The sequence below is a fragment of the Chelonoidis abingdonii genome, chromosome 5 (genome assembly GCF_003597395.2).
Source record: "Chelonoidis abingdonii isolate Lonesome George chromosome 5, CheloAbing_2.0, whole genome shotgun sequence".
In the NCBI taxonomy this organism is placed as follows: domain Eukaryota; kingdom Metazoa; phylum Chordata; order Testudines; family Testudinidae; genus Chelonoidis; species Chelonoidis abingdonii.
In genome coordinates, this window is record NC_133773.1 from 54,723,773 (window position 1) to 54,746,668 (window position 22,896).

At 43.7% G+C, this 22,896-nt stretch overlaps 1 protein-coding gene across 1 annotated transcript in view; it reads right to left on the reverse strand.

Moving 5' to 3' along the window:
• The window catches only part of RNF150 (ring finger protein 150), a 214,447-nt gene that overhangs the window by 61,783 nt on the left and 129,768 nt on the right, over positions 1 to 22,896 (reverse strand). Inside the window, exons 2-4 of the mRNA XM_032805294.2 lie at positions 12,073 to 12,323; positions 4,646 to 4,717; positions 3,364 to 3,446 (exon numbers count right to left, since the gene is read on the reverse strand). Of these exons, the coding sequence (XP_032661185.1) occupies positions 3,364 to 3,446; positions 4,646 to 4,717; positions 12,073 to 12,323 (406 nt within the window). The remainder of the gene's footprint in view (positions 1 to 3,363; positions 3,447 to 4,645; positions 4,718 to 12,072; positions 12,324 to 22,896) is intronic.

Sequence of the window (22,896 nt, forward strand, 5' to 3'; positions counted from 1 at the left end):
GCTGGGGTAGCGGGAGAAGGCACTCCGGGCGTCACAAGTCGGTCTGAGCCTCATTATCGAACACATCCTTGAAGTAGGAGTGGAGTCTCTCGGGCTGGATGGCACAATATGAGGACGTCCTGTTGAGGATCTCCCTCATGGCTTTTGGCTGGTTCATCCTGTATAGTTTCTATATATGGGATGCAGCCATTGGATTGTAGCGATGGCCGACGTGCCCTCTCCTGCCTTCTCTGGTGGCGTTGTTACAACCCGGCACGGGGAATCTGCACGTGGCCTGTGAGTCTCCGGGGGTTCCCTCCTTCTGGCAGCAATTTCCGCAGAGAGTTCTGCAGTCAGTCAGTCTGTCCATCAGGCTGTTGAAGGTCTCAAAGTCCTCAGCCTTTGTCAGTTCTCCCACCCAGGTAGATTGCCATGGTGTGGCGACCCTCACTCATGGCCGTTGTTCCTCCTGCTGCGGTGTCTCCATGGTTCAGGTGCTGGTCTTCTTGTTCCTCAACCTAGGGAGCGGTGTTCAGGTGGGTCCTGAGGCAGGGGTCCTGATGTGGTGGGGGGACGCCTCAGCTCTCAGTGTCTCCGAGCCAGCGCTGGATCTTCTGGGAGGAAGTGGGGTTCTGAAAGCACCGGTGCTGGGCTTTGTCGGGGAGTGGCTCTGTTTGGAAGCACTAGGGATGGTTCAAGATCTTCTGCAGGTGGGATCTGGCTGTCTGCAGGTGGTATCTGGGTGAGGGGTCCTCGGTGGGGCATGGTTTTTTTGGCAGTTGGAGGCTTGTTGGGTAACCTTGGAGGGGGTGTTGGGCCTCCGGGGACGGGGTCCGGCCATGGGAACCGGGAGCTGTGGGAGGCTCCTCTGTCGGCTGGGTCTTGCCGTGTGGCCTGGGGTGCGGTGTTAGTTGCTCCTATAGCAGGGCGACTTGGCGTTGCCTATGGGGGAGCACCGCACCAGCTCATGGTTGTGTCACACCGGATGTTTTGTATGAGGTCGCTGAGGCGTCTGGTGAAGTTGTTGACCTGGGAGGTAGCAGTGATCCCCTTCACAGCAGGGTCCAGCATGGAGATTCTGGAAATGAGGCTCATCCTTTTGGTGGCATCATCGGTCCTTGAGGCGGGGGTTGCGCTTTCCTCAATTAGTGGTTGATCCCCCCTTGCTTGCCATGATGGTGAGGATGCTGGTTGGGGTGCTGAAGCTGGGACTATCAGTGGGGTCGGGGTTGGAGCCCACAGGATGTCAGCAGGGTTCACCTTCGTGATCATGAGGGGTCCCTTGCATGTGGTGTGATAGGACTTGCATTTCTTTTGGGTCTTGAAGGGGGCAATCCGTTTGTTGTAGGTCTTGCGAACGTGCTTGCTGAGGGCTCCGAGGGTCTGAACTCCGTGGACGGGGATGCAGAAGGGACAGAAGAAGAGGCCTGTAGGGAGTGGGTACTGGAGGTAGATGTGGTCATCGTCCCCTGCCTCACCCTCTGTGGGGTAGATCCCTGTTGTGCCTGCAGACTCACCAGGTGATTCCTCTGGGTCTGGTGGAGAAGCTTGAGGAGGTGAAGTCGCTCCTGAGGGTGTGCTGGACTCACTGGCCACGATGTGTCTTTGCCCGGAAGGACAGCGCGTGGCATTGAGATCCAGGGCTCTGGAGTCCATTCTTCTTCGAGCAGCCCTCCTCCAGACAGGTGGGTGGTAAGAAGTTTCAGAGTCTCGGGTTGAGGAGGTTGTTCCTTCTGGAGCATCCCTTTCTGGAACAGCGGAGCAGCACCCGGCATCCCGGTCCTGGGTCATCTGGGGGGCTCCTCTGGTGGCATCCTTTCCAGCAGGACAGCGCTCAGTATCCCGGTCCTCAGTCCTCTGGGGGGGCTCCTCCGGTGGCATCCTTCCCGGCGGGGTGGCGCTCAGCATCCTGGTTCTGGGTCATCTGGGGGGCTCCTCGGTGGCATCCTTCCCGGAGGGGTGGACACACTCATTTAACCTTGTAAACAACACTAAGCATGACTCTGTGCTAGGTCATTTGTGAGAATGAGACAAGTGAAAGTTGGGGTTTAGATGTATGTGTTCCACATAATTACCTCAAAGACATACCAGTACCTTTAGCACAAAATTTCCAAACTTTGGCTAGGGCTCCACAGGAATATACTAGGAATTAAGCCCAGTTCTAAACTGTATACATTTCCCCTACACTCTTAGCTGATGAAGCATTGTGCTTGTGTCTGAGTCTGACGAGAGTACATGTGCTGTGTGTCAGTTGGGGGTTCTATAGCTGGCCCAATTTATGATTAAAGTATTGTTTTGTGTTTGCCTTTTAAATGATGGCAGTAAGTATACCGATCCAGTGGCTCACAGGAATGATCAGAGACGGCGAGCACTTAACATTTAAAATATCTACCAGGGAAGCCTATTTATTAAATAGCCAAAAAGGAACAAATATTTCAGTTCTTCATGTCAAGTAGAAGATGACACTTTACATGTACATGCTTTTGGTATTTCTGTTTCCAAGGAAAGCAAGTTGAGAACTGGAATATCTAGCTGTCTTTGATGGAAGTCATCTCAGATATGATTTGTGTAAGGTTTCCTTCCCACTTTATTTACACAGCAATTAAAAAGAAATTAAAGTGAAATTAAAGCTCATGAAAGGTGCTGAATTTCAGATAGCTGTTCTATGGACAACTAACAGTATAGGAAATAGAAATGCAAGTGTCCCCACGCTACCTTGCCAATGGACTGCAACCTTGTCCTAGAATCATTATTTCTACTCCTTATACCGCTTTAAATCAGGAATAACTCCTCTGAAATAAATGGAGTTGAACTGGTGGAAGAGACAGCAGAATCAGTCCCCCGCGCGCACACACCCTTTTTTTTTTTTAACTGAAGATTTTGTAATATTTCCAAATTTCATAGACTTAGCAACTGGGCTCTCACATAAAGTATTACCCCCCCAACACTCTGCCTCCCTGGCCAAACCTTCTGAACACTAGGCTATCCTAAAACATAGCCTAAATCCCACAACCATTCTTGTTACTAGAAAATATCGTCAGCCAAATTGCCCTTGCCTGGTCAGGCCAATATTAATGGTTAACCAAAAAGCCTGACCAAATAAGATTCCCTTATACCATGCCAAACATGAACATACCTAGACTCAGGCTCTGATGCTAAATGGCTCATCACCCACTGCAGTTGTTATTTTAACTTCAAATACATCAGAATAACTTTTCAAACCTTTATGGAATAGTTTTTGAGTACAGAAAAAAAAATCCAAAAACTTGACAATCTCATTTCAGGAATTTGACAATTCCAATTTTGCAGCTTTACACTAAAGGACAGAGACTTTAAAAACCAAGAACACATTAGTAAATGCCTCCATAGATTGTATTAATTTACCTGCATGGTAAGATCCTGACAACATCATTGGGCTTGTAACCTTCAATACAAACTGCACAGTTATCAAAATCTGGCTCAGTTTCCTACGGTAAAAAGAACATTACATTACATTTTTTTTTTATTTTGTGGGTTAATCACTTCGAACAAGAACCTAAGTAGCAGAGTGAAGTTCAAATGGTTACTGACGTGTTTAAGCATGACAATGTATCTTAAGAAAAAATGTGAGAGGCGTTCATTAGGGATCCAGTCCCGCAATTCCTATGCTCAGGCATCAAAGGTATGTGCACGCGTGGCATATATCTACCCTTGGAACTGGTATCAGAGGGATAGCCGTGTTAGTCTGGATCTGTAAAAGCAGCAAAGAATCCTGTGGCACCTTACAGACTAAGGGACGTTTTGGAGCATGAGCTTTCGTGGGTGAATACAACTGCATCCGATGAAGTGGGTATTCACCCACGAAAGCTCATGCTCCAAAACGTCCCTTAGTCTATAAGGTGCCACAGGATTCTTTGCTGCTTGGAACTGGGGTTGTGAATCCCAGCTCACAGAGACATACTTTAGCTCAAAATAGAATGTAGCTGCAACAGTACAAGTGGTGGGAAGGGCTAGCTGCCTCAAATATGTGCCTAGGGTCTCTGATGGGCATGTCCTTGGTCAGCTACCGAGGGAAGGGATAGCTCAGTGGTTTGAACACTGGCCTGCTAAACCCAGGGTTGTGAGTTCAATTCTTGAGGGGGCCACTTAGGGATCTGGCGCAAAAATCAGTACTTCGTCCTGCTAGTGAACGCAGGGGGCTGGACTCGATGACCTTTCGAGGTCCCTTCCAGTTCTAGGAGATTGCTATATCTCCAATTATTATTATAGCTAGCCTGTTCCACTGCTGCAGCTACATTAGCGCTCTAGCTTGATGAGAGCTAGTACAAGTATGTCTCTTTGAACTGGGAATTACTCTATATACAGTAATACTCCCACTACTGACAATGAGAGTTTTTCCTGAATGAGAACTGGAGAATTTGGCCACGAAATTTGGTTTGCAAACTCTAACAGTAGCTACTTTAATAGCCAGACTAAAATAACTTTACTATATCTTTATTTAAATTTCCCTTCCCTTCCCTTCCCTTCCTGTTCCATTTCATCCTTAAGTTGCTTACCAGCACCTTGCCCCTGGCTGTGGGGTATTTATTAGTATAAAAAGCAACTGCCACTCCCCTCCTATTTCACTCTCCTTAGCAGTCTGAGACGATCCTCGCTGAAAGGTCTAGTTTGAAAGGAAAAAAATTACCTTGTCACCTTTCCTGATTGTTCTGACCTGCAGCTTGCTGATTGCTTTCTTTGCAGCATCTCCAAGACGGCGCTGAAAATGCAAAATTGTCCTTTAGTAAAGAGAATATCTTTATGCAGAAGCCATCACCATATTTTTCTATAGCTAGTTAATAATCTGAAGCAGGTTTTACATGAAATAGTAAGGTTCTGCGTAAATATAAACTGACAGGGCCAGGCAGGTTGCTATGGGAAACAGCATGCCATCCCTTTTTAAAAGAAAAATGCTGCATGGATTAAAGGCTCCTCAGTTATCTAAGTTTCATTAGGCAAAGCAGCTATAATGCTAATCCAGTGAAGAAAGGACACTAGCCTATGAAAACACTAAACTATTGCATTATGGGGATTACATGGAAGTAGAAATAGAGATGCATTAAATAATGATTCACTATTTTGGGAGCCTATTTTTTTACATTAGTCCCATTGACTTCAGTGAGGTTGCAGGCAAGCACAGCAGTCTGCCCGTGTGCTCTCAATTGTAGGATCAGTGTCTAAGCTTTGCAGTTATATGTCATGAACAGCAGATGAGTCCTACAGTCATGGCTTGGCCATCTACTTTCATTTGCCTTTTTCTTGTTCCTTGTCACCTTTCCTGCCACACTACATACTGAACTTCTTTCCCAGTGACATTTCATAGTGTTTTTCTATTTCCTCTGATACCTAGTGCCCATTTCTGATCTCACTTACACTGGTCTCACAATAGTTTATTGATTTCAATGACGTTTATTGATCTCATTCCTGATTTACACCAGTGTAAATGAAATCAGCCTCTGTGTATGCACATATGACAGCTACTTCCAGAAGTAATACAGTGTAGGGATGGGGATTTAAGAACAGTGGTGACTGTGAGGACATTGCACTTTTAAGGTCTGGAACATTGTGTGTGTCAGAGTTCTAGGAGACATGCCAACTGGAAGCAAACTCCAGCTGGAGTTGGTTAGAAAATGAACCCAAAAATGATGTGAGGTTGTACATAGCTTGTAAATAGGGACCCACTCATGAAGCAAACTTGATCAATATGTTTCCTTTTTTCCTTTGTTGTTATTCTGATCTATAGCACATACTTCTCATAGCGTTCCTTGAACAAAAGAATCTGACAAGAGTTGAAAACGTTACTTGCAAACTATTTGTTTCTTTAATGTAAATCAAAAGCAGACAGCTAATGTCAAATAGAAAACAAGACATTATGTAGTGCTTCTGGAATTTTTTTTATTATTTATGTTAATGAAATGTCTTATCTTTTTTCATATACTCTTCAAGAGAAGAGGACAAGATTCAAGACTGGTTTAAAACTTTGATCTGTTTGTTTTCATGTTTGCCTTTTCTTATCTAACTTAAATGCTGACAACGTTTTTGCTTTCAATGAAAATTTGATCAGGGTGTTTTTGTTTTTTTTTTTGTTTTTGTTTTTTTTTAAAGGAATCCTCTTTTATTGGTATATGTTGGAGGAAAAACCATACTTCCGAAGAATCCTTTCTTTAAGTGAAATGCATGCTATCAATAACCAAAGACTACCCCCAAAGATAAGAAGTGCTAACATTATAGCTTATATGTCTGAAGTGGAGCTTCAGGATTTATGGTTATTAATCTTGTAATCTAATTAACACTAGGACATTCAGTCTTGAGCTAGTTACAGTTACCACTTCTTTGGTGCAGAGGTCCTGCCAGTAAGGGAGGTTTATGGTGGTTAAACATAAGTGGCGGCACGGTGGCAAAGAGCCTCATGCCAGTCCTGGAGAGTGAGTGCTAGTTGATAGTGAGTGAAAGGGGTAAAGGGACACCTGTTCTCTCTCAAATTTATTTCCTCCCAAATTTCCTAGTGTATCCTGTTTTCTCCAAGTGTGCCTTTGAGGCACTCTTAACTTTTCAGGGCAGCGATTGTCTTGATCTTCGTGCCTTGCACAGCACGGAGCATATCATCAGTGCTGAACAAATTATTTTTGAGTTCAACAACAAGACAGGGGGATACTTTAACATACTTGAAGTTTCCCAGACAAGCTAAGAGAAACACCATCTGACATAGTGATGAAGTTCACAAAGCTCATTGTAGCTGTGGGAGTCTCCTAAGACAAAGAGGATGGCCCAAAGCTTTGTATTCAAACTCTCTGCTTTAGGTCTCTCACAAGTAATACACACACCCCATGATGGACTGAATCCTCATACTGAGTGTGGACACAGGAAATAGAAATTCTCCTCATTTGTGAACAGAGACTTGATTTGTGAACCCTACTGCAGGCAGAAATCGCTCCAGCATCTCATTGACTGATGATATCTCATTATGGTCCAGTCATTCCCCAAAATATCATGGAGCCCACAAAGTTTCAAAAAGCTTATTTTCAGCCAACTCCTCCCTAACAAGAAAGCAGGGAAAAGAGGAATGAGTAACAGACAACTCCTGCTATATACTGCTATCAGCTGTCTGGCACTGAAGCACCCTCTCATAAACCACATGACACAGAGCAAACTCTACAGATGCTGGTGGAAAATGTAGTTTGACAAACTGACACAGGAATTTTTATTAACCTATGTCATTGCTGTGAAGGAGGCAAAGAGAGCTGCAGCAGCAGAAGTAACTCTGCAGAATATTTCCAGAACATAGTTTTGTAATCCCAGATTGTTTCTACTCAGTCCTACAACCTAATGTCTCTTGATGCAAACAATCCTCACTGCTTTTCACAGAGACGATCTCTTGCATACAGGACAACAGGACATTGCATTCAGGACAACAAGCTGAGCAAAGAACCAAAAGCTACAATGACTTCCTTCTAAGAAGTCACTTCATTTGCACAAGTGGTATCATGGAAGTACAAACAGGTATCAGGAAAGCCACTTGGTTCCTGCCCTTGCTGGCTAATAAAGAGAAGAGCTTGAGCACTTTACCAGAAGGACTGTCTACACCTCTTTTTACCCTAAACCATGCCACAGTCCAACGAGTACCAAGAAAAAAAGTTAACCTGTTCTTTTCTTGTGGGGTAAGCATGACTTTACATTTTGGGAGCCTGAAATTTAAACTAGAGGCCCAAATTTTCAAACAGATTTATGAAAATGTGATTGCAAATACGGCTGGCACACAGTTGTATGCACAAAAGCCCACACTAGCAGATGTTTACATGCACACATGGATAACTGCCTGAATAACTGCCAATCTACACACACAGTTACCCATTGGTAAACACACAAAATAGTAATGTGCACATATTTTGTGGGACATGTAAGAAACTGTAAATTTCAAACAGAAAAGTAATTTACAACAGAGAGGCCATGAGGGAAGAGCCCTCCATTTTTCTGATTGCTAATCATGACGTGGACTTGTTGCTCTCTGGATGGATCACAGTCAGTTCCTTCTAGAATCTGAGCTCAATCTCACTAGGGCAGAGCCACCAACTACCCTGCATGTAGGAAGAGGATGAGCCTGTGAAAGAAGGCCATAATGAAAGGAAAGGGGAGACTCTTTGAGAAGTAGACATGAGGTGGAGCACATTTGTCAGGGAGTGAAGATCTAGTGCAATGGGAATAGGATTTAGTGCAGGTGAATCTGTGGGGAAGGTAAGGCATGGGGGAGAGGACCAACTGGGATAGGGGGTTGGTGCAATCAAGCGAAGCAATTCAGAAATGCTCTCTTCCAACACAACAATATCAGAACCTTCATACTTAGAGGGTAATGTCACATCCTTCAACTTAATGGTCAGTTGCTTCATCCCATTCCTGCTATACAGTGCCTGAATTGCCAATTATAAAGGCTCCTTCTACAGAGAGGAGGTTCTGAGCTGCTTTGGATAGCCTAGCTAGTGAGTTAGCAGCTAACTCTAGAAACAGCAAATATGAAAGATCTCAGCACGGATAGTTGGCCTCGGTAGGTCTAGGATCTTCTGTGATACAGAAAATGTGCACAGCCCCTGATTTAAATGCACTGGATTTTAAAGACTTCAAATCTATTTTATCAAACCCTAGTTAAATGAATCTCAGTCACAGATTTTGGCATTTTCAGAGATATCCAGCCGGTCTGTAAAGCCAGCCTGTATTGTACTCTGGAGTGGGGACTAGGAATATTGCCTTTTCTAAACTGGCCAACTGGCTGATTCTTCCTTAATTTGAAACTTTAGTTATCCAAAAGGTTATGGCTGTGACCCTAGCTCTTTGGATAAATGGAGCTGTACTTCATTGGACTAAATGAAATACAAATAGAAAAAGCATACTTCTCAAACTTGGCTGATGATGCATGCACTACTGCATATACAAGGCTTTCTACAAGTAAGCATAGTATCTTTGTACAAAGACTCAGACACACACGATTGTAATGGGAAAAGCCTTTGAGTACCACGACAAAAAGGAGTCAGATTTAAACTCTACCCAAGCAAAGAAAAATAAGCTGCTGCTCTTCATACACATAAGAAGGCACAGTACCTCAGGACACAAGTGTTGCTAGCCTATCCCTGTACCACAAACAAAAACGTCAAAGATAAGAAAAATAGAACATTAGAAAAACTGAGATAACCCTCACAGAAAGGGCAAGTCTGAGTAGTGCTCTTTTGTCAACTCCTTACATTAATGATCGCAGGAGGCATGAAAGAGAAAAACAGTGAAGCGGGCATGTTGCTACCGTTTCCTCTGCCCAAGTGCCAATGATGTAAAAAACTTTTCTCTCTCTCCCCATCTGTGCTCTCTCTTTCCCTATCTTCCTGAGGATTTTCCACATTTTTGAAAATCTGCAGCCTCTTCTATCTTAGCTGACCAACATATCACTTGCTACAGGCACTGCTCTGGCTACTGCATGGACTCCCCTCTCTTGCTACAGAGTGTGAAATCGTTCCATGTCCAAACCCCCAGATAGAGAAGGAGAAAGAAACTGGAGGAAGAAAGGCAAAATAGTCAGAGTGTAAAATAGAGATGAGAGAGTAAGAAATCAGTTGCCTGAGGAAACTTTGCTTCTGGGTCTCAACTGAACACACTGACGTACCTTGTTTATGTTATACCTTAATGAGATATTGACTTCTAAGTTTAAAAAAAACCTCACTTTATCTGATCTGCCTAGGATTAAATAGCATTCATAGATCCAATTTGAGGCTTTTGAGACTGGAGGAATGCTACACACGTCTGCACCAGCAGAACTGTACTGTGTTGAATCAATATCCATAGCGGTTGCTGAGAAGAAATCAACCTATATGCCACTGTCTAAGTATCAACATTAGCACTTTTCTTTACTTCAAAACGTTTTTGGTGTACTGCTATCATCATCATAGCATACCAGCTGGTACTGCCTGCCTGAAACTCCAGCCTGTTAGCTGTATTTGATTGTTGGGAAAGGGTTAAGTGGGTTCTGCTGACTTATTACCCCACTTGGATAAAAGGGAGATTGGCCTGGCCCTGTCCAGAGGGAATAGTCCTTAGATAGGAACATTAGAAGCAGTCAAGCCTGGAAAGCAGTTCTGAGCCAAGCTTTGATATCTTATTGTTAATTTCTATGCTAAGGAAACTAAAGTTCAGTAAGTGGGTGAGTTTGGACTCTACATAGTGTGTGGGCTATGGAAAGGGATATTTCACCTACCTCTGGCATGAAGCCCCCTGAGATGGAACATGGCAGTTACCTTGCAAACAACGCACAATGGTTTACAGCAGAACATGAAGAATACTTTGTTTCAGAGTAGCAGCCGTGTTAGTCTGTATCCGCAAAAAGAACAGGAGTACTTGTGGCACCTTAGAGACTAACAAATTGATTTGAGCACAAGCTTTTGTGGGCTACAGGTTATGCTCAAATAAATGAAGAATACTGTATCCTATTAAAATTGCAGGGAGAATTAATTTAGGCAGAGGGTAATTATTTCAGCAGGCAATAGACCACAGCTCCCAGGATAATCAACTCCTTATCTTGCAAACAAAATGTCATGAGATCTTTAATGACCACAAATGGTCAGACTTAGTTTTACTTCTCTTATGAAAGATGGTAGCAGTAAATAAGAACCAGTAAAGGGATATACCGTATGTCCAGCATAATATGGTAAAGCAAGCTCTTAGAAACAAATTCCCTGACAATAGGAAATAGGTGGATTTTGCCTTTGGTTCAATGACTATCCATTGTCATCATGAACGACTATGTTTTGATAGTGTCAAAATGTTTTGATTTGAAGCTTTTCCAATATTTCCATTCACTGAAAGTTTTCAAAAAATACCATTTTAGGTTTGACCCCAAAATGAACATTTGTTTTAACTTTTCAGAGCTTCCAGCAAACCAAAAAATCTACTATTTGCCCAGCTCTGGACAAGAGCTGTTTGTAGTACCTCAAATGCTTGGTTTCCAAGAATGGTGACAGTTTTGGTGGCTCAAATTCGTAAACTGAATTTTTACTTTGGGCATAGCAACCCCACAACACCCTTGAAAAGTGTTTATTGAAATGAAAATCTGTGTTATAGTTCAAAACTGATAGGTTTGTGGGATGGAGAGCAGCTGCTACTTAGAAATGTAAAGAATAAATTCTCCACTGAAAATACAGTATGGAATTTTGGGCAGTAAGAATGTAATTATCTCCGCTGGAATTTAAACAGCATACCAAAGACCACGGGTTCAATACAGGCATAACATGTCTGTTTTTAGAAGTTTGGGCATACTAGTGAATATGTTCCTAGTTTATGCATGTGGGTACTGTAACTGTGCATGCAATCAAGTAATTACCCATGGAATCCCATTCATTTCAATACCATACCTGCAAACAATGATTTACTAATAACCAACATTACTTCATTTACGTGTTCAGCAGTCAGTGTCAACGGCCTGAGAGGGGAATAGATGTCTTTATGCAAAGACCCTTATGGAGAGGTTTTAGTATTTGTGAATAAAATATTTTAAAATTAAAACACTTTTTCATTCTTTTCCTCCTCTTCAGTTATAGCACACCCTTTTCTGTGCACAAACTTACCGTTCTGCAGTCACCTTTGACTAGGGCTTAAATTCATTTATATGCATTTCTAGGTCACTTAGATAAATGTACAAAGGGAATCTTTCCCCTTAGATATGGTATTATCTTTCTGATTATTTCTTGTACCATGTGTAAGTAAATGCCAATTGTACACAAATATTTAATTCTCTTTTCATTATTTAACATCAGTTGTAACATCTTGTTTCCTACCCTACTGTCTATGCAAAGAACATATTTATATAGGTTTCTCTTCCTTGAGTATTGTCTACCCTTCTGGAAGTCTTTTGATTTCCCAAAGATGTTGGCACCTTTACCACAACACATTTCCCTTTTTGTCCTTTGCTACCTCGTATTAGTTTTTCCCCCAAGAGAAAAATTTTATTTGAACTTTAAATCACACAGTGATGCTTTTAGGAGGATAAATGGCCATTTAAAGCAATGCAGGACAAACCCCAAAGCCTATTCACATGTTCCTCACCTGGTTTCTGTCTCTGGCATTTGCATATCGGAATCTCTGGATATAATAGAAGACCAGCCATGCCAGGGAGATGATCATTAACACGATGAAGGAGATGGAGACAAACACCACTGAGGTACGGCTGACGTATTTCTGCAAGTTGCGTGTTCCAATTGTTATATACATCATCACAGTAACATTCCTCTCCAGCAGACTCACTATCTCTTTTCCTTTAGGCTCAGGAATCATTATTGCTACAACATCTTCTACACCTGTTAGATAGGAGGGGGAGGGGGAGAAACAATAAGAAAAAACAGCAAAGATGCTACATAAATACACTGCAGGAAAAATATACTGAACACACCTACCCTGTGTAAAAATAGAAAGTCAGAAGACAGCTGTAGCAAAACAAGAGCATATAGAGCTTTCTGAGACAAATAACCTGATGGCCTGGCTTCACATTCAAGATTTGTTTAAAATTCCTCCGAGTTACTGATCAGAGCTCAAAGGCACAGTAAGGATTATTGTTCAACTGACTGGATCGCTATACCTGGATTTTTATTCTCAAATATCATATTGCAAAGTAAAGAGAAATAACAAGAGCTTTATGTTCACATTCCCCCCTTCTCTGCTTAGTAAAATATTTGTTTTCCTTTAGTTTCATATCAAATTACACATGGTGAGGCCCAGGCTGTGGGAAACTCATTCAAAGCAAAGGAAAAGAGAAGAGTCACAGCTAATTAATGTAGGTACTCTATTGATATGTTCCAGTGTAGTTTAACCATTATGTTTAAAAGCATCTCAGACAATATACAAAGATGTTTCTCTTAAGCATATGCATGTGCATTAAATGTAAAAAGACAACTCTCACTGCAGTTGTTAAAAATATGGCAATGCCCTAGTGGCAGTTTATTACCTATGTATTTTTTTTCTATTTCTGTCCAACATCAATGCAGAGTTTGCCATGAATTTTTAAGCAGTTGTCAGGGTGAATCATAGTGAATCATGAATCAAAATGATTGCAGGCTGCAATGAATGGATTTTTTTTTTTTTTTTTTTGAGGGGGGCCCCTTAGGAAACATTTAACATGTCAATGCTCCCCTCTGTGTATCAATCATAAAACAAGTAAGGTAGAACTTGTAGAGCTTTGAGTTGGTTTAAATCACTTTAATTTGCTGAAACCAGGGCCGGTGCTTCCATTTAGGCGGCCTAGACAATCACCTAGGGCACCAGGATTATTGGTGGGCGGCATTTTGCAGGAGGGGGTGGCAGGTGGCTCTGGTGGAGCTGCCGCAGTCATGCCTGCAGATGGTCGGCTGCTCCTGTGGCTCCGGTGGACCTCCCGCAGGCACAACTGTGGTAGCTCCACTGGAGCCACGGACCTGCGGATCCTCCGCAGGCATGACTGCGGCAGCTCCACTGGAGCTGCGGGACGGCGAAATTGCTGTGCACCTAGGGTGCTAAAACCCCTAGCGCCGGTCCTGGCTGAAACACACTTATCTAATCAAATGCGTTTGGGTTGAGTGAATTGTGTGATGTGTGGTCAACCTTTCAGCAACTTTTCTGTTTCAAATCAGACTTCACTTTAGGATTACACAGGAGTGCCAATCACATTGTGTCAGTGGGTAATCAATGGAACTGGGCATTATGATTGGATAGTGGCAATACCGAAAAGATGTGTTCTGGCTTAGCCTCCAAAGACAGTCTTTTCTAGTCAATGGGCCAAATACATCCCTGGTACATCTTCATTAATGTTAATACACCAAGTGGAAGTGACTTCATTCATTCAGCAGAGTTAACCAAACATGAATTTGGCCCAAAATAGTGAAAATACTCTTTCTTCTCCATCCCAATCTGCAGGAGAAGGGGTCATGCAGAGCTTCTCTTTGCTATTTGGAAAGTGCACTCAAAGCCTCTGCAGCACATCCTCCTTATGGAGATGCTCTTCATCCCATCCTGGGTCTGTGTGGAAGAGAGGAGAGAGTTGAGGAGGAGGAAGAAAGCCAGGGGAAGAGTGAGTGGGGTGGGCACAGGGCTTAGGATGGGGAAAGGTTCTCTTCCTCATGGAAATTAGCTAGAAAAAAGTTAATGCAGCCTTAAGGGCAGGCAGCATAACTTTATTACTATCCAAACAATTTTTCCAAATCTGGCCATGAACTTACTCCTCAGGTACACACCAAATTGCAAGTTTCAATGTCCACTCATTGTTGGGTAATTTGTGTGCATTTGCAGTGAAGAGAAGAAAAGGGTGGTGGTGGTGGTGGGGGGGGAAGATATGGTATTAATTATATAGTACTGGGAAAGTGAGGGGTTTAGCTCCTCAAATTCAAAAATGGCTGAATAGATTTTGCACTGTCTTTGGGAAGTGAATAAGCATAGAAAACTTTAGACAAAAGGATTTATGTAAATTTGCCACCTTGACCATGTTGCTGGCTGTCAAACAAATGGCATTATTTGTGGATTTTGTTCTGGGAGCTTTAGAGGTGTTATTGAAAATATTTTATTCCCCTAGTTAGTAGTCTGGTAGGGTAACAGAAGGCTGCATCTTTAATGCTCTGTCAATTTTTGGGTGAGCATTAAAAAAAAATGTGATGTTTGACACAGTACAGAAAAAAAATTAATTCTTTAGGCTGTCAATTGCCCAAGTTTAGTTAAAGGACAAATGAATTATTTGAACAAAATTCAGTAGATTTAGGAAATCCTCTATAAAATCTTCCTATTATGCAAATGAAGGTTTCTCCTAATCAAACACAGACACTACATGTGGTAAAATACTTTCTCTTCAAATTTTTAAGTTGCTGGTAACCAAACCTTGAACAGTATTTAGGACTTAGGAGCTGCCCTTATGACTCAGATTAATGATCTATCAAGACCAGTATCCTGTCCCTGCCAGTAGCCAGCTGTAGATCCTTCAGATAAAGGTGCAAGAAACTGTAACAAATCATTTTTTTACTCCTGGATTAAATAGTTTAATTTTCCATACCAAAGTTAGTATTTGAAATGGTAAAGCAAACCTCAGCAGGTTCTTATTGTCATTCCCATTATTACTGCAGAAATGGAGTAGAATCTGCAAGTATCCCCTAGAAGTACCATATGGACAACATAGGTGGTTTGAGCCAGCTCAATGGTTCCATTTCCCGCATGTTTAGTGGAGCCAGTTCTGTACACAGCGACTTAATATCTTGCTGATTCTGGGCTCTCTCTCAACAGCTGCTGCTGGCGTGTACATTTGTGAGACTGGGTTTTACAGTAGGCTTTATCATTTTTACAGTATTTTAAAGACAAAATTATAGTTTTTTAAAATAAAATATTACATTTTATTACATGATAGAATCTTTAACACAGTCTCTGACCCAGCAAGAAAGTCAGTAACTAACAATAAAAATTACTTGGCATCTTTCCCCTGGTATTCCTTAGTTTACTGTTCATAAAGGATGAAGCTATCATCATAATCCTTTGGTTCAAAAAAGGTGCTCTCTTTATAACCATGTTGTTCTGTTTCTTTCCTATTAACATTATATTGGAAATTGCCATCTGATTTGCATATATGCATTTTAATATCAGGCTTAACTACTTATAACCTGCTTCTTCACAATAATTTCCACAAGTGCAATGAGAAGTACAAACTCATTATGACAACCCATTAAAAGTTCAACTATGTTCATACTGCTTAACAAAATGTTTGCACTAAACTAGGAAATTATAAAAACAGCAGATAACCCCTGACTTTTAACATCCTAGAAAAATAAACATGGATTTAAATCACAGCTGCGTGAACTCAACCTAGTTCTGAAAGCCCAAATAGTTCAAGAAGTTTACAAAACATTGAACTCTATGAGCTTCTGTCATTCCAGACAAGAACCGATATAACAACTCCTTTTAGATTTTACTTATACCAGCCATGAAACATTACATTTCATAGATAATGAGTCTGGGAGGTGCAACAGGGGTGCCTAATTAACCTGAGGCCTTAGACACACAATACCTATCAAAGTACTCAACAGCGCAACTGAAAGTTGAATTTCCCTATGGGCAGATGAAAGATGAGATCGGATCATAGGCAGAGAAACTTGCAGGAGTCAGTGCAATATGAAAAAAGGAGCAGGAACTCCTTTCTGTGTAGGAAAGAAATCAGAAGCAGTAGGAGCTGGAGCAGACTCAGGCTCCTCACTCTCTGGTCTTGGGGTAAGGGCAGAGGAAGAATGGGAGTGGAGAGCATAACTGACAGAGCCTTATAGACTGTTCCCTGTAAGGTGGCTTTACAATATTATGTTATGGGTTTTTCTTGAAAGATGGAGGAAAGGAGTTTGGCTGGGGCTCATCCCCCTCTGGGGCTGCGGGGAGCCACACTGCCTCGCTACTTTGGTCAGGAGTGTTGGGGAATTAGCTTGGCTGTGCGGCAAACAGTCAGCAGCTCCCACCCTCAGGCAGGGGCTAGGGTGACCAGATGGGATGAAGAAAATATTGGGACACATGGCGGGGAGGGGAGTCCTGCCGGTGGAGGGGAAAAACACAACCACCAGGAGGGCTGCATCGGGTTTCATGAATTATATGGAGGGCCGGTTACAGAACGGGGTTGTGGCCTGGCCCTCGCCTCCTATCTGCCCCCCGCCCTCCAGGACTCCTGCCTCATCCAACCTCCCTTGTTCCCTGACAGCCCCTCTGGGATCCCTGCCCCATCCACACATCCCTGCTCCCTGTCTCCTGACCACCCCCCGGACCCTCACCACCCCATCCAACCCCCCCTCTTCCTGACCGTCCCCCCAGGACCCCTGCCCCATCCAACCTCCCTCCTTCCTTACTGCCCACAGGACCCCCGCCCCCACTCAAACCCCCATTTCCCTCCCCAACCACCATCTATACCCTGCTCCCAACCACCACCCCGAACTCCCTTGCCCTCTATCCAATCCCTCCTGCTCCCTGCCCGCTTAGTGCACCGGTGACGCTACAGCCACTGCCGCTGCCACCACCATGCAGCTCAGAGCACTAGGTCAGGTCGGGCTCTGCAGCTGCGCTGCCCCAGGAGCTCACAGCCCTGCCACTGATGGCAGAGCAAACAAAGCTGAGGCTGCAGGGGAGAGGCCGGGAGCAAGCCTCCCGAGCCAAGAGCTCGGGGGCTGGGCAGGATGGTCCTGCAGGCCACGTCATAGTTTGCCCACCCCTGTGCTAGATCTACATCTCCCTGGAGTAGATGGGAAGTACTGGATTTCCTGGGCCTGTGGGGAGAAGAGGCTGTGCAAGTACAGCTATGGACCAGACACAGAAATGTGGACATCTATAAACATATTGGATGGGGATGCAGGCAAACGGGTACAGACTGGGATCAGCAGGAGTGCTGTGTGAAAGCAAAGGAACTGCAAGAGGTTGCCCTGTCAATCTGCTGCGTTTACAACATGCGCCATACCATAATTGGCAGAGACCTCACAAGCACCACAAAGGCCACCATGAACCAATTGAAGGAGCCCAAGAGAGAGATCCCTGCTATGAACAGTGTGAGGGAAGAGGTGGGAGATATGGAGGGTGGCTTCAGCCATGTCACGAGCCACGACCTGTTCAACATTTTGCCACAGTGTAACCAGCCTTGCCAGCTGAGCATGGATGACTCCAATGAAGGGGAAGGGACATCAAGTAAGCATATGCATGCAGTTTTCCTTACAATGTTTAAGTTGTAAGGGTGCCTTGCCCATTCCCAATTAATACACCACAGAAATCGACTTTTGCTTGTTTTACTCATACAAAATGAGGTAGAGATCCAACAAACAGAGGTTGACCTGGCATCTGATTTTTATTCCCTTGTTGGGTTAGGTAGAAGGGCCATGAGAAGCAGTTTATGTACATAGGGTTGTCCCTTTTAGGGTGACAAGATGTCCCAATTTTACAGGGACAGTCCTGATTTTGGAGTCTTTTTCTTATATAGGCTCCTATTACCCCCAGCCCCAGTCCTGATTTTTCACAGTTGCTGTCTGGTCACTCTAGTCCCTTTTATCCTCCTGAGAGATATGGATGAAAAACCTCCATGGAAATACTCTGCAACCCTCGCCCAAAGGTTTCGAGAGATGGCTGCCTTATTTCCTCCTTTGCCGTGGGACATTATTGCACGGTACTCTGCAGTGAGTTTGGCTGACACCATTGCAGACAACAAGCTACTGGCATTTGGGTCTGGCAGCGTTGAGATAGTAGTAGCAGCTGTGTCCTCTGTGCCTATGTTACCCTCAGGAGTGAGATATCAGCTAAACCCACCACAGCTTGTGGAAACAGTGCCAATATTCAGTACTACTGCCCTATACTTGTACCCATGAATAAGGATCAAAATCACCTCACCCTACCCTATACTCATATGGAAAAAGGGAAGGAGTTTTGAAACATCTCTTTCCTTTTCCATTGTGATTGTGAATCCAGTGGTACCTCTGTCTCTTTTTATCAGCAACATTTGACTTGGTAGCCTAAATGGGTACCCTCTCCCCACTAGCAGAATGCCTGACTCTGATGAGAAGAAAGAAAGAAGGGTAGGGAAGACATGCTCACCAAGATCCTGCAAGGCAGTGCTGAATCCAGCTGCAAACAAAAGGCTTGGAGGGCCAATACGACTGATAGCACGGAAAAGGAAAGAGGACAGGAGCAAGGACGAGGAGTCCCAGCAGAACAAGGGGAGAGAAATGCATCAGGACATAATGGGGCTTCTCAGGCAGTAACTGAAATGCTCCACACCCTGGTTGACCTAGATCCAGGAAACCCAGACTCTCCACCCTCAGCAGTCCTTGGAGAACTCTCTAGTCACTGCTCCCTACCTGTGTTCCCGCTAGTTTTCCCCACCCATGTGTGGAATGAATTTTGGTATGTGCACCAATATGGAGGTGATGTGTCACTAACAAAATTCATGGGGTGGGGCCGAGGGGGTTGGAGTGTGGGAGGGGGTTCAGGGCTTGGGCGGAGTTGGGGTGCAGGGGTGTCAGGACTCTGTCTGGGCCCAGGGATGTGGCGCTCAGGGCTGGGGCAGAGGTTTGGGGTGCAGGGGGTGAGGGCTCTGGGTTGAGGCCAGGGATGAGGGATTTGGGGTGCAGGAGGGTCCCAAAGGCATACGACCCAGCTCTCTTTCCCTGCAGCAGCAGCACCTGAGCTGACGGGGGAGAAGCACCTCTACACACTGCAGCAGCTCTGGGGTTGGGGCTGCAGGATAGGCGCCCCTCCCCAAGCACCAACAGTTCTGGGTCATGTCGCCTCGGCCTCACCTGGGTCAGGGCTGCTCCAGCTGCACTGCCCCAGTAGGTCTGGGCAACCCATCTGTGGCTGGATCCGGGCCACTCCGGCCATGCTTGGGGCTGGCCCAGGCCATGTTGCAGCAGAGTTGGGGACAGGGGAGAGATGCCCTGGCCGTGGCAGGTTGGGGGCCAGGCTAGGTGGGAGCCAGGGGAGGGGTGTCCCTCTCTCGGCCATGGCAGGTGCATGGGCAAGTTCCTTGAGTGCCTGCACAGCCCTAAATAGGCTGCTGCATGGCCACACAACTTTTAGGGAACTTAGCTCCTTATATCCCCCAACATACCATGTGGTATCATGGGCTGCATCCTTACCCCTACCATTCCACACTGGGAAACAGCAAGGAAAACCACAGCATCACACACACTGACCTGTGAGAACCATGCCTGCTGTATGTGTAGCCACAACAGGCTATGTTGTGCACTGAAATGGACAGAACTGTGCTGCCTTTCCAATTTTAAAGTTCCACTCTGTTAATTTATATGTTAAAAATTTGTATAACATTTGCAGAGAACTGCAGGCAATTGTTTTTCTGCACTGTTTTTCCCCCTCAAATTTCTACTTTTGGAAAATACAATTATTGTTATTAGTTCACAATATATTTCAGAACGCATTGTGGTACTCAAAGCACACAGTACTTGAAAGTGTACAGCAAGCACCACATAATCCATATATTCAGAAAAATACCCAGTCGTATTTATAAACATCCTGCAAGCACTACACAATTCTTTGCAGCACCCAAAGCTCTGGGTCCAGAGCACAGTCCAGCACAGAACAATACTATGGCTGACTGCTAGAGTTCTCTTTCAAAGTCTCCCTCAACTACATAGCTCCATGTTCGGGTATTGTAATGGAATTGTGTCTGTCTGTTCAAAGTCAGCACAGTCGCTCCCCCTCTGACCTCCATCCTAGTGGCAGGTTTTCCTTCCTTACCTCACAGATATTATGCCACACACAACAGGCAGCTATAACCATTGGGATATTTTTCACACTGGGATCCAGTTTAGCGAGTAACCACTACTAGCATCCCTTCAATCTATCAAAAGAACATTCAGCTGTCATTCTGCATCTGCTGTGCTGGTAGCTGAATCTTTCCTTGGTGCTGTCAAAGTGGCCCGTGTATGGCTTCATCAGCTAGGGGAGCAGGGCGTAGGCTGGGTTCCCCAGAATCACTATGGTTATTTCAATATCACCCATAGAATCAGCTGGGAAGTCCTGGCTTGCAGCTTTCTGAAGTCTTGTGTTCTTAAAGATTCAAGCATCATTCATCCTCCCTGATCAGCCCACACTGATGTCAATGAAGCATCCCTGATGACTCACTAATGCTTAAATAACTATAGAAAAGTAGCCTTTTCTGTTGATGTACTCTGTAGCAAGGTGGGCTGATGCCAAAATAAGGATATATACATATGTCATCTATTGCCTCACCACACTTTGGGAACCCCATTGCTGCAGATCCATCCAGTATACCCTGCACTTTGTTGAGAGTCACAATCCTGCATAGCGAGAGGTGATTAATGGCTCTGGATGACAATGGCCTCCATTGTTGATCTTCCAACTCCAAAATGATTTCCCATGGACTGGTAGCCTGTTACAACCTTCCAGAGTGTGACTGACAGTGGAGAAGCAAATGGCAATGCAGCTCTGGTTCTGGTGTCCCTGTGCTGGACTGGGACAAGCCTGGCACACAGATCCAGGATGTGGCCTTTTGCATCCAAATGTTCTCCTGTCACCACTTTATAATGCAATCCCAGCAGTCAGTACTCATTTCTCAGGAGCAGAAGCGGCCCTATGTCTGGAGCTGCTCTGTGAATACCACGAACAAGTTTGAATAGTTTTTCACTATGTCCCTTAGCAAATGGTCCTTGAAATAGTCGTCATGTCTCTCACTGTTGTACTTCCTGAGAGTCTGCCAATAAAGGAGAACAGTGTATCCTATATTGGCAATGTTCATGAGGTTAGTACAGAGCTCTGCAGGCTTCATGATTCTCTCAGAGAAGGTGGACACCAAAAAGTGCCATATGGGTTTGTGGGATTTAAAAAAATAATGTATGAAAAGTTTGGGATATGGATAATATTACAGGATGGAGAAGGCTGCATGCTGGGAACTTGACTCCTAGCTCCCAGAGATCTCCTATCCCACAGCAAAAGTTTCCAAAAAGGTATTTTGCTGGACAGGGCACTTGGCACACGGTGATACCTGCCCATGGTGCACTGCACGTTGCATCAACACAAGCACACTGAATGAGTATGCACAGCATTGACACAAGCAGTCAAACATACACATGCTTGAGTAATGTACCCACTTCGGTGGCTGAATGAGGACAACTTGCACTGACTAAAATCTGTGGTATAGATACAGCAACTAATGTTATGAGAACAGAACTTTTTTCTATTTCATTTCACAGTCTTTGCCTTTCAGTGATGGAGGACTTCCCCATTTAAAATTTTTTGTATTTTAAAAAAAACAAAAGAAAAATCCCTTCACTTGTGCTCTCTCCCTCATTTCTCTTTGACCCTCCTTTCAGTTTCTGTCTCCTTGGTGCCTGGCCCCTCTTCCCGTGCTCTCTCCTGAAAATGCAGGAGCTAGTGCACGGTTAGGTGACACATTCTTAGGAAGTTAGTCCTTTAAGGGGGAAAATCTATTACTTACTTTATTAATTTGTCACAGGTTTCGATCCTTTTGCCATGAACCACTTTTCACTCCAGTAGCATAAGTGTTTAATAGGATAATTCATATCAATGGAGCTCTTCTTTACTGGTCATTTAATGACCGGCTACAATAATAAGCAACTGAAATGACATTTTTCTACTTGGTCATTAAATGAACAATAAAAGCCTCCAGTGGACCCATTGTTGGCTAATTAGATTTCTTTCAGTGTTATGATTAGACAGAGACAAGATGTGCTGGCTGTGATCTTTTCAATGAGGCACAGTCTAAGCCACTGTTTAGAAGGACAAAGACATTTCTGCTTGTGTTGCTTTAATCAATGTCAGTTTTGCCAAAGGCCCGAATAAACTGTGGCAAAACAACAAAACAAAACCAGTCTCCAGTGGAAGTAGTACATTTTTCCTGGATTTAGTTGAACTAACTGAAGGATTGAAGTTCTTTGTGGAAAACACACTGACCATACCAATGAACTGTAATTCTGTTATTTATTTTTATCTGATTACAAATGCCACAAAAGATGCTGTAAACATCTAGGAGTTAAAGGTTCCATCAGACACCATTAAAGTCTTTCTATAGTTGCTATCATAGCCAGTGAAGTATTTTTATTACAAGTGCTAGTAATGTACCCTGATGATCATTCTAGAACTCTCCTTTGTTTTGTAATCTATACATACCTTTAATGGAACAATTTACTGCCACTATAAATTCTTTTTCTATTCTACTCCCAGCTTAAATTCTGAGACTCAAGTTAAACTTTGAGAAAACTCTTCAGATTGTAATCTATACAGTTTGATCTTGCCATTTATAGCACCCTTTACAGGGGCTTTACAACCATAGCATGCTCAACTTAATAGTAAAACACAAAATTGCTAAAAGAATAATGTATCATTTATTATTAAAATATATCTATTCAACATGAC